The following is a 14,915-nucleotide window of genomic DNA, read 5'->3' on the forward strand; positions in this document are numbered from 1 at the left end:
CATGGCTTGTCTTTATATTTTCTTGCTTTCTCTTTTCTTTATTTTCTCATTAAACCAAGATAAAGAATTTCTAAATATCTAGATAAAAATGGTAAAAAAATCATTAAACTCTCATTTAGATTCTTATCTGCATGCTTCTAAATTGCTGTCTAGAAATGATAAATGTACTTAGAACGGGAGATAAAAATTAAAATAATAATAATAATAATAATAATAATTAATAATAACACAACAAATATGATGAATTCATGAACACGAGGGACTTACATAGTTTAATGTCATCACATTTTTTGAGATTCCAATTGTCTCTATTATTGATTTTGTATCACATGCTTTCACAAGATAAAAACCACCAATCACCTATTAGAAAATTTAAAATTGTATGATCACATTGAAGAAATGGGAAATTAATGGATAGAGAAACAATACACCTACAGTGGCTAATAATGTGGATCAAAATGCAGATTTCTCAACAATATACAATTATATTAACTTTGATGGGAGGGAACATTGCGTAGACATCGTCATAATCATTGATCATAACACGACCTATGGTTGAGGAGATAATGTAGATTTCTTATGTATAGAGACGACGCATTATGCTTTGAAACATCACAAATTGTCATTCATCTACTCAATTCCAAGACTCAGTTCACCAACTTGCGTCCTTATTTTAATTACTTGACGATGCACTATGCTTTGAAACATTACAAACTTGTTTCTTGGGATGCGTAATAATGCTAAGTTTTCTCCGATTGCTAACTTGTTAACTCATCAACGCAGTGTATTAAAATTTTCAACACAATCACTTTAAAATGTCAACACAACATTTTAAATATTAAAGTCTAACACAATGTATTAAAATATTGTGTTGACATTATTAAAACATTGCATTGATGAGTTAGCAAAGTTTCTGTTGGAGGCGTCACAATTCTCTTCATTCAATCATCATCACTTTGTAACCCTTATCTTCACCAAGAACGCGACACAAATTTTTCGTGTTCTTAACGGGTCGACCTGATGAGGACACGAACCCAATAAGCTTTGACCCAAACCCATTAATTTCATGCGAATTGATGGCAGGTTATCGTGTCATGCCAAAAATTGTCAGCCCTATGTTGTGAGTTCTACATTTTGTAAGAGTACTCTGCTGAAACTTGTAAGCAACTATTGTTCTTTCTTTCACCTTCTTGAGGCTTTTCTTTGCTGGAGAAATCCTAGTATTTTAACTAGGCTCTGATACCAAATGTTGGATTGTTGGCACTAGGATTTCACTTTGTTTTGATTGAGATAATGGTTGTATAGTTTCTGTTCTAGGAGCTATTATGAAGATGAGTTTTTGCAAGGAGAAAAACTTATTCTTGAATTGATTTGAAAATGATTAAACTTACAAAAAACTCTTCATCTCTACTATTTAAATCTCTACTATTTAAAGATGATATACTAGACAACTCTTCTAAAAAATGAAAACGCATGCTACAAAATCAATGACTAGTATCATGCGAACCTACTAATGACACTCTAAACAAAAAATCATAATTAAACTTCTGTTGCACATTAACTACAATTTTTAATGCTTTTTGGTACCAAATTTTATGTTTGGTTTCCTTATCTTAATTTTCTACATATTCGTTGCAAATATTAAATATAATACATGATTAAATGATCAATAGTACTGATATAAGTACAAACATAGTATTGAAGGAAAAAAAATTGGGGTACAATTGTTAGCCTTGGGTCCGCAACTGTGATCTTGCTGCCAGCCATGTTAGACTCTGTGATATACAGATACTTAGATTGCTGATCTAAAAAGCAAATTATAAAAATAATGAAGATTCATCTATTGTCTTCATTCAATCATCATCACTTCTAACTTCTAACCCATATCTTTGTAAGAAAATATAATGCGGAAAAATACTAATACCTAAAATAAAAGACGAAAGAAATTTAAAGATCACGTTGTATTATTCTTGGATCTATTTCATACAACGTATCACGTGTTCTTTATATAGGCAAAATATAATTCTAATCCTAATCCTAATATAATTTCTAATCCTACTACAATTATATGGATATATATATCGGGGTGCAGTAAAATGACAACACCTCTTAAAGTAACACCATACCATTATTCCTAGCCAATCATTTATACACGTGGACGAATAATCAGCTGCCATGCGACAATCATAAAAAATGCTCAAGGGTAAATTTTCTCGGCCAGCAATATCCAATACGCTATAGATTGTTGTCTAGCGTTTATAATATTGTTGTATAGCGTTTATAATATTGCTGGATACGTGGTGTCACAGTGTCACTTTAAGAGGTATTGTCATTTTAACACAAACGTCAACCATGGAGCATGAACCTGGACGGATGTACCTAGACACCTTTCACGTAGTTGTTCATTCCAGAAATGTATATGGACGACTCAATCAATGTGCATGCATTCTACGAAGCTTTCTCCGTATGCTCATTTGCCACATTATTTTATCTAAGTGTCCAATCATCTACTCGGAGCGTAGATCGATTATTTAATTTTGAATAATTAAATAATCTGTCACTTATACGACCCGGTCAATTGCGTTGACCGGACTACGATTCCAACAATAATTAGAGAACAAATCTCAGCCATTAGATCAAAACGATCTAATTCACTATATGAGCGTTTTAGTTTACAATATGAATTTGAAAACAAGGAGTGAACTAAAACACCATTATAGTGAAGTATTTACTCTGTAAAGAATTTAGTTCACTGTAATGGCGCTTTGGTTCTATCCTTCTTATAGTGAACTAAATCGCTTTTATAGTGAACTAAATTTGTGTTTTCTAGTTTCAAAAAATAATTTTACATTCAACACGTAAAACAATACCGAACAAAATAAGTCTATGAAAAGAAATGATTCATTTAGAATATATCTATACTTGCCAGTGGCGGAGCCAGAAATTTTACTGTGGGGGGCCCATACGAGCATTAAAATTTGTTGATTGTTTTCAGTGCTAATGACACGAAAACAACTCGGACATAAGCAATATAAAAAGCCAAGCGTGAAAAATGGATGATGAATTTTTTTAGAGTATAATACCAATTTTACTAATTAAATATGATTTTATATATTTATTAGATCAAAGAGTTATTATTCCAAATTTTTTATAATAAAGGAAATAATATTAAAATTGATTTTATTAATAGTAAAAATATTTATAGTCAAAAGAATTATTTTCTACTCTTAAATTTTGAAAACCATCTCTTACTATTACAATTTAAAATGATTTATACAAAATTACAGATGAAAAAAAATTAACAAAAGTTTTTAATGTAAGAAAATGAGTATAAATGAATATGAGAAAGTAAACAAAAATACTAATTTGAGAAGAAAGAAAAGCAAATGAACTACAAGCATAAATCTTACTAAATGATGATTCAAAGTTGGAAGGAGCATATATTAATTAAATATGAAAACTGGTGCTGGAGAGGGTTGAACCCAGCACCGCGGAAGCAAGTGACCGAAAGTTAGACCAACTGCACTAGAATGTTTATATGTTATAACCAGCATACAAATATATATATATAGTAATTCTAAAAATGGGTGAGGGGCCCAAGGGCCCCCCTGGCCCCACCGTGGCTCCGCCCCTGATACTTGCCGACCAAATCTTATCTTAACTTCATCTCTATCCACAGAGTATATCTAACTAGAGTCAACTTATATGAATCTAAGAATGTAATGTTGAGTACAATAATGTTGGTGCGTGTGATCTCGTATAAGAAGTTCACCTAAAAGGATGAAACAAAGGATATGTTGGTTTATGAATAAAAATAAGTAGGTACAAGCAGTACCATTTTATCGATTTGGTTGGAAACTGGAATCAAAAGTATGGAACCAAAGGGGTGCAGTACTACTATAAATTGTTTTTCCTACAAAATCAAGCTAAAATATTTTATGAAGCAAAAGTATTTACGAGTCAAAATTCCTTAGAAGGGATATTTGGTACATGAAATTAGATGGAGTTGGAATTAGAATTTTATGCAATTTAATTAAAAATAATTAAATTATAATTTAATTTTAAATTTTATGTCTACTAAAATGAAAGAATTGATATAAAATTAAAGAATTCGTGCACAAACACACAACACACAATGCGCGCGCGCGCACATACAGTGTGTGTAGTGCATGTAATTTGTGTGTAGGGATTAGCATTTGTTTTTAGCTAAAATGAAAATTAACCACTTATAATAAGACAATCAAAAAGGGAAATCAATCAGTTGTGATAAAACGAGAAATGTATTTAAGTGATTAAAAATTACTACTACCTCCATCTGTGAAATAATGATCCATTTTGCTATTTCGTGGTGTCCGCAATTTATAGTCTCATTTACCTTTTTCCGTTATAAGCAAATGGACTCCACCATTCACCTAACACATTTCATTCACATTCTATTATATAATCAATACTCCCTCTGTGGATGTGTTTATTATTTGCATTATTATTTGCTTTATTCTATGCATGTGTTTTTACTTGTGCTTTTTAGTATTTTATTTTATAATATTTTTATTTCATTTTTTATGAAAATGTCTAACCGGGGGACTCCTAATGCCGGATGGATGAAAATGGTCAACCGGGACTCCTAATGCCGGACAGAGGTAATATATAAAAGGGGGGTCCACATTCCACTAACTCATTTCCCCATTTTTCTTCACAAAGTCAAACAATTTCTTAAAACCCGTGCCGAGTCAAAATGAGACTATAAATAACGGACGGAGTCACAAAGTCAAAAAATTTCTTAATGTAGTAAATGAGATTATTGAGGCATGTAGGGATGTCAATCTAACTCGAAATCCGTTGATCGGTCCGAATAGCCCGAAAAAATTAGTGGGTTGGAGCTGTAATTTCGCAACCCATATACAAAAAGGGCTAAATAATATTATTATATAATATTATATGATTCATAATTTAAATAATTATACTATAATTATTTATTAATTACTACTCCCTCTGTCCCGGCTAAGATGACACGTTTCTTATTCGGCACAAGATTTTATGAGTTGTTGGTTAATGTGTATAATTAGAGAGATAAAGAGTGGGTGTAAGTAATAAATACAGAGAGAAAGAGAGTTGAATATTTTAATAGGAGTGAGAAAGAGTGGTTGTATATATTAATTGGAGAGAGAAGGTTACCAAAAATAGAAACATGTCATCTTATTTGGGACAAACTAAAAAGGAAATTGTGTCATCTTAGCTGAGACGGAGGGAGTACCAGTTAGTACTCCCTCCGTTTTTTTAAAAATAGCAACTATTTCCATTTTTAGAAAATGGACCCCACAATCCACTCTACTTTCACTACTTTTTCTCTTCCCCTCTCTTACTTAACTCATTTTTTTTCATCTCTTTTAATTTACCAATTGTGCATTAAAATCGGTGTCTTTCAAATGTTTCTATTTTTTTTAATACGGAGGGAGTATTATAACAATAATATTATTAATAATTAAATATAATTATAACTATAATTATAATTAAGTACTATATTTGAATGATATTAAAAAAAATTAATTATCAATTTATAACATCAAAATAATAATATTAATATTGATTAATAATAATAGTATAAAGAGTGAGGAGAATGAAAGAAGATATTATAATATCACTTTTGGTAGTAGGTTTGCGTATGCTCAAAATACCCTCTATGACACATATGGGATAAAATATTTGTTTAGAGGGTATTTTGGGTTAAAATCGCATAGGTAAAAGAAATGTGATTTATAGATACAAAAAATAATATAAAATAAAGATCGGGTATCATTTATGTGTGAAAGATCAAGTACCATTTATGTAGTTCACTCTAGTTTTAAATAATATATGACAGGAACGAGTTAATGAATGCGAGGTCTTTTTACAATTCATAGTAATAATGAAGTCCCTTCGGGGACATCCGATAAAATTGGAACGATACAGAGAAGATTAGCATGTCCCCTAAGCAAGTATAACATGCATAAATCGAGAAATGGTCCAATTTTTTTTTATAGTAATAATGAACCGTGACTCCTATTCACATATGAGAGAGTAATAAGTTTTAGGGGTTTTATTGCACTTTTCGTATTTATGTAAGGTATGATTTTTAATTTTCATGAAAAATTGATTATAACCAATGCCAAAATAATGACACGAACAAAAGTTTTAATTTCGATTGATTGCTTTGATTTTTATTTATCCCATCTCCAATTTTTATTGAAAACCATGAAAATTTTAAGATTTTATGTGATTCTAAAACTAAGAAGAAAAAAATATTTAAAATTTAGAATTATTTTATAAAGAAAATATTTTGATTACGAAATATTGTTTTTGAAAGATTTTTTGGCCCAAATAGTCTGATGGGTTAGACCGAAACCTGATAGATAAGAATTAGCGTTGAAAATTTACAACCTGAAAAATTCATAACCCAAATATCCCGTATCTAAATAGTTCACAAGCTTGTCTATGAAGAGTCGATCTAATTGTATTAGTGTCTATAATTGATTTCTTATGTGTAATACTAGTCGATAGGGCCTCATTGATAAGTTCTACAAGATCTCTTGCATTGAAACCCATGGTTATGGACAACTCGAACAAGTTAATCCGATTGACATTCCTATAATTAAAATTAAAAAAACTCATAGTACTTACAAATAGTTTATCGGACTAAAATCAATTATTGTACTCCCTCCGTCTAAAGAGTATGCATTATTTCCTTTTTCGATCCATTCTCCACTAACAATATTTAAAAAAGGTTTCTCTATCTTATCTCTCTTTTACTTTACCAATAATGCATTAAAATTCATGTCGAACCCAAAGTTCATACTCTTTCGAGATGGAGGGAGTATTAATTATCGATGTAACTAAATAAAAATGAAAAAAGATAAACTACAAATAATAACTAAAAATGATTCCATTAAACATATTATGAAAATCAATTCATAAAACATTAGTATAAGTACATGTAATTTAGATCCTAAATATTTTTGATGGAAATCAGTCTTCCCCCTTCATAAATCAGAAGAGCGTCCTTAACGTTACTGCCCAAACCGCACTTGGTTCGTGGCCCGCAGCCTGGGATGTTGGAAGGGAGGGAGTTGCGGCTCAGGCCGTGCCAGGTTGCGTCCCGGTCTGCCGTTGGGTGCTCTCGGGACGCGCTCGGTTGCAGTCTTGCCTAGGGTTGGACCGTTGGAGCGATTTAATTTCTAGGTTTGTAATTTTTATTTTCTAGGATTTTTTATTTTTTATTTTCAACTAAACAATGAATTTTTCATGTTTTAACTATTCAAAGTTTTTTAATTTTATGAGTCAAATAGCTTGTAGTTGTGAATAGTGTAACTTTAATAGTTGGGGCCTGCTGAGTTATAGGAGTTGTGATCTGACACAGAAAATTAAGGGAATGATGACGATAGGACTTGGGGCCTGGAGTCGGGCCAGGGTTAAGGATGCCCTAAAACCCTCTCCTTCCTTCATAATCCGCTTCTCTTTATTTTTTTTCACACACGACACTAAAACCCATAACGAAGAGAACATTACTTTCCTCGGCCATTATGGCTGGAAGAAGAAGAAAAAAGATGAAGTTGTGAGTTTATCTAAACTTTTTTCACACTCCTACTTATCTGAATTACGTTTCATGTGAATGTTTTGGGATGAATTGGTGATTGACACATGCACGATTTGTTTACTATATTTGAATTTTCTTGAGTATTTTCAATTCAAGAATGAGATTGGTTAATTTGTTAATCCACCATTTTTTTTTGTCTCTGATCCATCGTACTGTTTTCATCTTTATATTATCAGATATTTATGGTATTATGTGTTCAATCCAAAACCCTGTTTCTGAATTAATGTATCTTAGTGGGGTGAAAACGTGATTGAAATATTGTTAGTGGATAATTAGACCTGGGGGACCAAAAGGAAAAAAAACAAAATTAATTTTCGTGGATGGATGGATTAGTTTTTTCTCACCCAGTTTGAGCCTCGTTGAACATGTAACGGAAATTATGTTGATGGTCATAGGTCTTTGTTGATATATCCAAAAGAAGTTTAGGTTTTTGTCAAAAGATGATGAATCCTTAGCTCTTGATGATCAGGTTTGACTGACGAAAGAACCATTGTCCTATAAATGTGTGAATCTCGGCCTATCCTAATGGTGAATCAGGGTATTAACTCTCGAATTTGCTGCTGCGATAATTTATATGCGACTGTAAATCCTTGACCATTCAATCGCCATACTGAAACGCATCCTTTTAGATTACTTCAGAGCATCACAAACTTCTTTAACTCGCAGAATTCTAAGACTTATGTGAACTTTACGCCAATCTTCTAATATGTCAATGGTATCTAGCTTAGTAGTGAATTAGCAATGCTTAAATGGTTTGTTTACCTTACGAAATTTTGTGGGTGTAGGCGACACAACAGACAAGTTTCAAAAAGACAGAGAGGTGCGCAACTCCCAACGGAACTTTTGGAAGTTATTTTTTCTAAGTTAAGCTCGAGGGACAATATTCGTGCTTCTGCTGTTTGTAAAGAATGGCTAGCTATTGCTGTTTCTGTCAGAATAGCCAATAAGCCTCCGTGGCTTATGTTCTTCCCAAAATACGGACACTTGTACGAGTTCTATGACCCTTCTAGGCGCAAAACATATTGGCTTGCGTTGCCAGAGCTATATGGTTGTAGGATTTGCTGTTCCAAGGATGGTTGGTTGCTGCTATACAAACCTAGAACGCACTCTATATTTTTCTGTTGCCCTTACACACGGAAATATATCAATTTGCCTAACCTACAATTAATGAACGAGATACTTACTTTCTCTGCTGCTCCAACATCTCCTAGCTGTATCCTTTTCACAGTTAAGCATGTCAGCCCCACTGTTGTCACGGTTAGCACGTGTCGTCCCGGGAAAACTCAATGGACCACTGTGAACTACCAAAACAGTGTACCATTTGTTAGCAGCATTTCGAATAAGCTAGTTTACTGCCAGGGTCTTTTCTACTGTTTGAGTCTCACTGACTGGCTTGGGGTTTATGACCCTAAAAAAAGCACTTGGGCCGTTGATTCTGTGCCACCTCCAGAGAATTTCATTGTCGAGGATTGGTGGGAAGGCAAATTTGTGGCAGAGCATAATGGAGATATATTTGTCATATACACTTGCACTGCAATAAACCCTGTGATTTATAAGCTGGACCAGAAAAATAAAGTATGGGTTGAGATGCAAACTTTGGGACGCATGGCACTATTTGCTAACTTTTTATCTTCCCATGCTAGGACAGATCTTCTTGGAACAATGACAAACAGTGTCTACTTTTCAAAGGTTCGATTTTATGGAAAACGGTGTGTTTCATATTCACTCACCAATGAGAGGTACTATCCACGGAAGCAACGTTATGATTGGGGGGAACAAGATACTTTTGAGAGTGTTTGGATTGAACCACCTGAAGACCTCTCAACATTTCTTTAATGGTAGCAGTTATAGTATTCAAAGTAAGTTCACTTCTTTGCTATTTAAAATTTGACCATGTCTTAATATCATTTATTTTCATTTTATTCCATAACGTAGTTACTATGAAGACTATAGCTAGACTTTGAAATATTAATGTAATACTACATGATTGTGACATTAGAGAATTACTCCATATTTTCTTCACTAAAAGCTTGTTACAACTTACAACTCAGATGAACTATTATCAATGCGTTATATATATGTCATGTGCTTGGGTAGTTGTTTTATTCTACTGTTATGCTTTAGGTTTTCATGTGCTCAAGACAAGAACAGAAGTAGGAGTGTCTCTGACGAATTTGGTACAGATTAATCTTGCTAACTGGTATTCTGACATGATGGAACAAGTATTTTCATCAATATGAATGGAAGTTTGTAGAGAGAAGCTACTTTCTGTATTTTATATGCTGTTATTCAAATTCTAATTGATAGTACAATTATATCAAAATTAGCTTATAACCAAGTTTAAGAACAGAGTATTAGAAAAGTGTATGTGTAGTTATCGAAATTTAAAAACGGACAAGGTTCATTCCTTCACTGGCAAATTCATATTAATGAGATTTTTGGATTTCATAGCTTGATTTTGTAGGAACAACAATTTATAGGAGTAGTAGATGATTCCAGTTTCCAACCAACTCGATAAAATGGTACTGGTTGTACCTACTTATTTTTATTCATAAACCAACATATCCTTTGTTTCATCCGTTTAGGTGAACTTCTTATACGAGATCACACACACCAACATTATTGTACTCAACATTACATTCTTAGATTCATATAGTATTATTAATGAAAAATAATTGTGAATATTATTAACCGTATGAAATAATGTTGCATAGCTTGATACATAGTGAAAGTATATCCAATATTATAGCCGAGAAATCGTACGTCAACAACGTCGTCTATTCGTCTATTTATAAAAAGCGCCTGCATCACCAATGACATGAGAAACACTAAATAATGGCCATTGGATCATCTCCATCTCAAACATTTAAACAAGTGAGGGATCATCTTCTTGAATTCCAAGATGAGTATGTGAATTGGTTATTGGTTACTGGTTTGGAAAGACAACTCTTGTTAAGAAAGTATTTGATGATACATTGATTAGAGCGCATTTTGAGCTATGAGCATGGGTCAAAGTGGGCAGAAAATGTGAATTCCATGAAATGATGCGATGCATTCTAGCTCAAGTGGATCCCAACACTCACTACCAAATGTCTGACAACAGGAAATTAGTTGGAGTCTTGGAAGAGCGGTGGAAGGATAAAAAATGTCTGATTGTGTTGGACGATGTATTGGGGATGGGACACACGACTAATGGATGACTTGCGAAAAGAGAATGTCCAAATCTTGCTTACAAGCAGGATAAGAATGGTAGAATCTGCGGTTCAAGAAGTAATCTTGTTAAATCTTGAAGATTGTAAGAAATTACTTGGCCTCCCTTGATGACGAGCAAGGAAGCTGTACGATCTCACAGCGCTGTATGCGTGTCTGCTCCCAATTCTTGCACACACACACACGTGCATTATCTCACTATGTCTGATAGGACATCCGACTCACAAGCTGAAGAACCCCACCGTGAAGACGAGAACGTCATGGATGATGGACTCCGGACCGACGAAGGGGAGCTTCGGCGCAAATCGACCAAGACAAGGGGACGATCTCGAGCAAGGCAGACCCCAGTGAAGAGAACCTGACCCCATAGATCAGTTAAAAGACCCCTACGATTTCCAGATGAGTAAACCAGATTTTAGTTCTCACCCGAAACGGAAACTGAGACAGGAAAAATGGGAGTTCTAGCCTGTTGGGGTTCCATTGGATCTTTGGCACTAGAATTTCTCTTTGTTTTTGATTGAGATAATTTGTAGTTTCTACTTTTGGAGCTGTTACAAAGATATGTTATGCAGGGAGAATATATCAAAATTTTAAATATAGATTGGAAGATGGTTCAACTTACAAATGACTCTTCATCTCTACTATTTAAAGATGGAATACTTGATAACTCTTCTAGGAAATGAAAACGCATGCTAGAGAAATAAAGACAAGTGTCATAATTAACCAACCTACTAATGACACTCCAAACAAAAAGCGTAATTAAACTTTTGTTGTACATTAACTACAATTCTCCCTCTTAATGTGCTGCTCCATGACACCAAGAAGCTCTCTGAACTTCACCTTCTTCAATGGCTTCTCGGATGAATTGATCTTTGATGTTGATGTGTCGAGTGCGGCTATGAAAAACAGGTTCTTCCTCATAGCAATTGCTGTTTTGTTAACAGCTCGGTAGCTTCTTCCTGCTTCATTCCAACATCGCCAAGAATCTTTCTCTAAGCAAATACACTTGTGATGTCGCCATAGCAGTTGCAACATATTCGGCTTCAGCGATTGATTGTGCCACACTCGCCTGTTTCTTTGAAGTCCAAGAAAACACACTTGAACCAAGAGAAATGAGTAACCCGTAGTACTCTTCATATCATCCAAACATCCGCCCCAATCGCTATCACAATAGCCTTGCAAATTAACTTGGGCACCTTTGACATACTTGATCCCAAAATTTGGTGCGCCTTAGATGTATCTAAGAACTCTCTTTGCTGCACCAAGGTGGATTTGACCCAGACTATTGATGAATCTTGACAACATAATAAAAGCAAATATAATATCGGGTCTTGTCGCACAAAGATACAACAAACTTCCAACCATACTTCGATAGATAGAAGCATCAATCTTCTTTTCACCATCTTCTTTCTTCATTTTCTCATTCACCACCAATGGAATCAAAGTTGGGTTGCAATCACCCATACCAAACTTTTTCAGAATATTATTTGCATATTTCCTTTGGCAAATAAACACCCTATCATTTTCTTGGTATATTCCATGCCCAAGAAATGATGTAGCAGCCCCATATCACTCATTTCATATCTCTTCATCATCTCAATTTCAGCATCGGTGTGTACAAGCTCTAGAGGTTCCTTTTCTCTCCAAGCAACTCGTTTTGGAAACGGTAGTCGGTGACGTTTTCCAAGTGTGCATCCTTCACAGGACATGTTGTTGTGTTTCTTTAATCTTTGGCAGACCATGGTTTGTGTAGTAGCTTGAGACTATTGAGGTTCAAGTGGCCAATTGAGCTTTATTGCCACATTTTCAGCATACTTGAATGTGAGAGAAAAGCTGTGACTCTTCTCCATTTGAATTTTCGTCACGATTTTCTTCACTCCCTCTTTATCTAGTATAACACAAGAATTTCCTTCGAAATGGACAATGTATCCATGTTCAATAAGGTGTCCAACACTCAAGCCTCAAATCTGGTACAAGTAGCACATCACTCGTGCGCTTCATCCCTTTCTTCGTGTCGACACTTATCGTTCCTTTTCCTTCGGCTTTCACAAGAGCACCATTTCCCATCTTCACTCGAGAATTTACAGATGTATCAATGCTCACAAAGATGGACTCATCACCTGTCATGTGGTTACTACACTCTCAATGTACCACACATCTTCATCTTTTTGTTTTTTTCTTTGTGAAGCATAAAACATATATTCTTCACTCTGCTTTTCTTCCAAAAATTTTGCATGTTGCTGGTGTTGTGGTTGATTGTTGGCTTAGCAATCCTTTTGAAGATGACCAAACCGACTACATTTGTGGCATTTTGGCTTGTATGAGATACTCTGCTGAAACTTGACAACAACTATTGCTTTTTCTTTCACCTTCTTGAGGCTTTTTTTTTTTTTTTTTTTTTTTTTTTTTGAGAATTCTTAGTATTTCAACTAGGCTCTGATGCCAAACTGTTGGATCGTTGGCACTAGAATTTGAATTTCTGTAAATGCTTCAAAAACTATAACAAGCTTCAGGTTCCAAACTGTTGGATCGTTAGGCTCTGCACGTTAACTACAGGTACCAATAAACGCTTCAAAAATTATAACAAGCAAACTAAGTCTACAGGAAAAGCGCTGAAGTGAAGAAACTCTCTAAGCCCTCTGAGGTTGAGGCTGATGGAAAATCACACATGAATGTGTATATGTATCTTCTTTTCTCATTTGCAGGACAGAATCTGTCTTGGAAGGATTCTGTTGAACCTATTTCCTTGCCTTGATAAACTCTCTTCTAATTCAACTCAACTTACTCACATTTCTCTTAGACCATAAATCAGCTCATTTGTGGCCTCAAAAAACTCCAATATTTTTTGCAGTTTCTCAGATATTCTTGAGTTAATGAGAGGCAAGCTAAGAGAAGTACCATGATGTTTTCAACTCCAAAAAGCTAGTTTCTCCTTTTGTTATCAATATGGAGTACAAAACAGGGCTATAAACTGAAGCAATAAATATCTGCAGCCATCTTCCTAGAAATGGATGTATATATACAGATAGATGGACAATATATTTTTACAGAACAAGAAGTATAGGTATTAAAGAAGATTCATTATTGTTCGGGCTATGTCTACATTTTCCCAACCAAATTACAGTTGATCCCATATCTTCATGTGATTGCACATGAATTAGAAATAAATGTAGATTTTACTTTGTATCTCAGACAAGATGGAGTATAAAATAGAGTATCATTCTGTAGATTTATGTTTATGTCAGAGGGCACAAAGCTATATAATTTATATATACTGCACAGACCACTTTTATTAAAAGAAATGCACGTATGATCTCGCCTCGATTATGTTAGAGTCTGTGCTGCATTGATAATGAGACTACTTTAATTGCTACACTACATTCTGATCATATGTTTCTTCTCCAAGAGCACAATCTCAAACCATTTATTTTATGATCTGGCATTGAGATGCATGTTTACAATTTTCTTGATGCCAAATCATATGAAATTCTAATCACGCATCATATAAGGCTATGTCTATGCATTGTTTCCCGCCATTATAACAAACACATTTTTCATGCATGAATCCAGATCCAAAGTGAAGTATATTACAGGTTGGCTAAAAAATAGTGAAGTTTGAATGCATCTCAGACAAAACAAAGGAAAAAAAAATATTATTTGGCAGATCTGTGCATCTGTAGGAGGGTACAGAGCTATATAATATGTACACAACGCGATGAATGAACGATATGCACATGTGATCTCTCTCATTCATTGCAAGGTCAACTGAATTTTAGAGATATTAATGAGACTTTAATTGTTGATCTACAGACAATATAATGGTATATTCTGATCCTTTGTTTCTTTCACAAGAGCAGAACCGGAAATAGGCCTCATGCGTTACACTAAAATATAGTTTATGATTTATATATTTTAAGGCAATCAAAGTCACCACCATCTGTCATTGACAAAATAATCAAACCCACTCACCCTACTATAAATATTACGCAGAGTACATCACAATTTTCTTCATTCAATCATCAATTCAGTTCTAACCCTTATTTTCACCAAGAACAAAAAACTATAAAAGAAAACA

General features: G+C 34.1%; 1 protein-coding gene and 1 non-coding gene across 3 annotated transcripts; both read left to right on the forward strand.

Moving 5' to 3' along the window:
* Positions 1 to 5,910: 5,910 nt before the first annotated feature.
* Positions 5,911 to 6,013, forward strand: LOC125185728. The gene has a single exon (XR_007170230.1). It is a non-coding gene; the product is annotated as a U6 spliceosomal RNA (small nuclear RNA).
* Positions 6,014 to 7,520: 1,507 nt separating this feature from the next.
* On the forward strand, positions 7,521 to 9,878 carry LOC125185528 (F-box/kelch-repeat protein At1g57790-like). 2 transcript variants are annotated; one of them, XM_048082078.1, is made up of 3 exons: positions 7,521 to 7,588; positions 8,416 to 9,489; positions 9,755 to 9,878. In XM_048082078.1, exons 1-2 carry the CDS (start codon positions 7,557 to 7,559, stop codon positions 9,464 to 9,466), a joined length of 1,083 nt encoding a protein of 360 aa, XP_047938035.1. In that variant the 5' UTR covers positions 7,521 to 7,556; the 3' UTR covers positions 9,467 to 9,489; positions 9,755 to 9,878. The 2 variants fall into 2 exon arrangements, with proteins under 2 accessions (XP_047938035.1, XP_047938034.1); XM_048082077.1 differs by lacking the exon at positions 9,755 to 9,878 and having other exon boundaries at positions 8,416 to 9,658.
* Positions 9,879 to 14,915: the final 5,037 nt, after the last annotated feature.

The sequence above is a fragment of the Salvia hispanica genome, chromosome 4, assembly GCF_023119035.1.
Source record: "Salvia hispanica cultivar TCC Black 2014 chromosome 4, UniMelb_Shisp_WGS_1.0, whole genome shotgun sequence".
Classification (NCBI taxonomy): domain Eukaryota; kingdom Viridiplantae; phylum Streptophyta; class Magnoliopsida; order Lamiales; family Lamiaceae; genus Salvia; species Salvia hispanica.

Coding starts and splice junctions, on each gene's coding strand:
- LOC125185528 (XM_048082078.1), top strand. CDS start 7,557: ATGGCTGGAAGAAGAAGAAAAAAGATGAAGTT. Junction 7,589..8,415: donor AGAAGAAAAAAGATGAAGTT/GTGAGTTTATCT, acceptor TTGTGGGTGTAG/GCGACACAACAGACAAGTTT.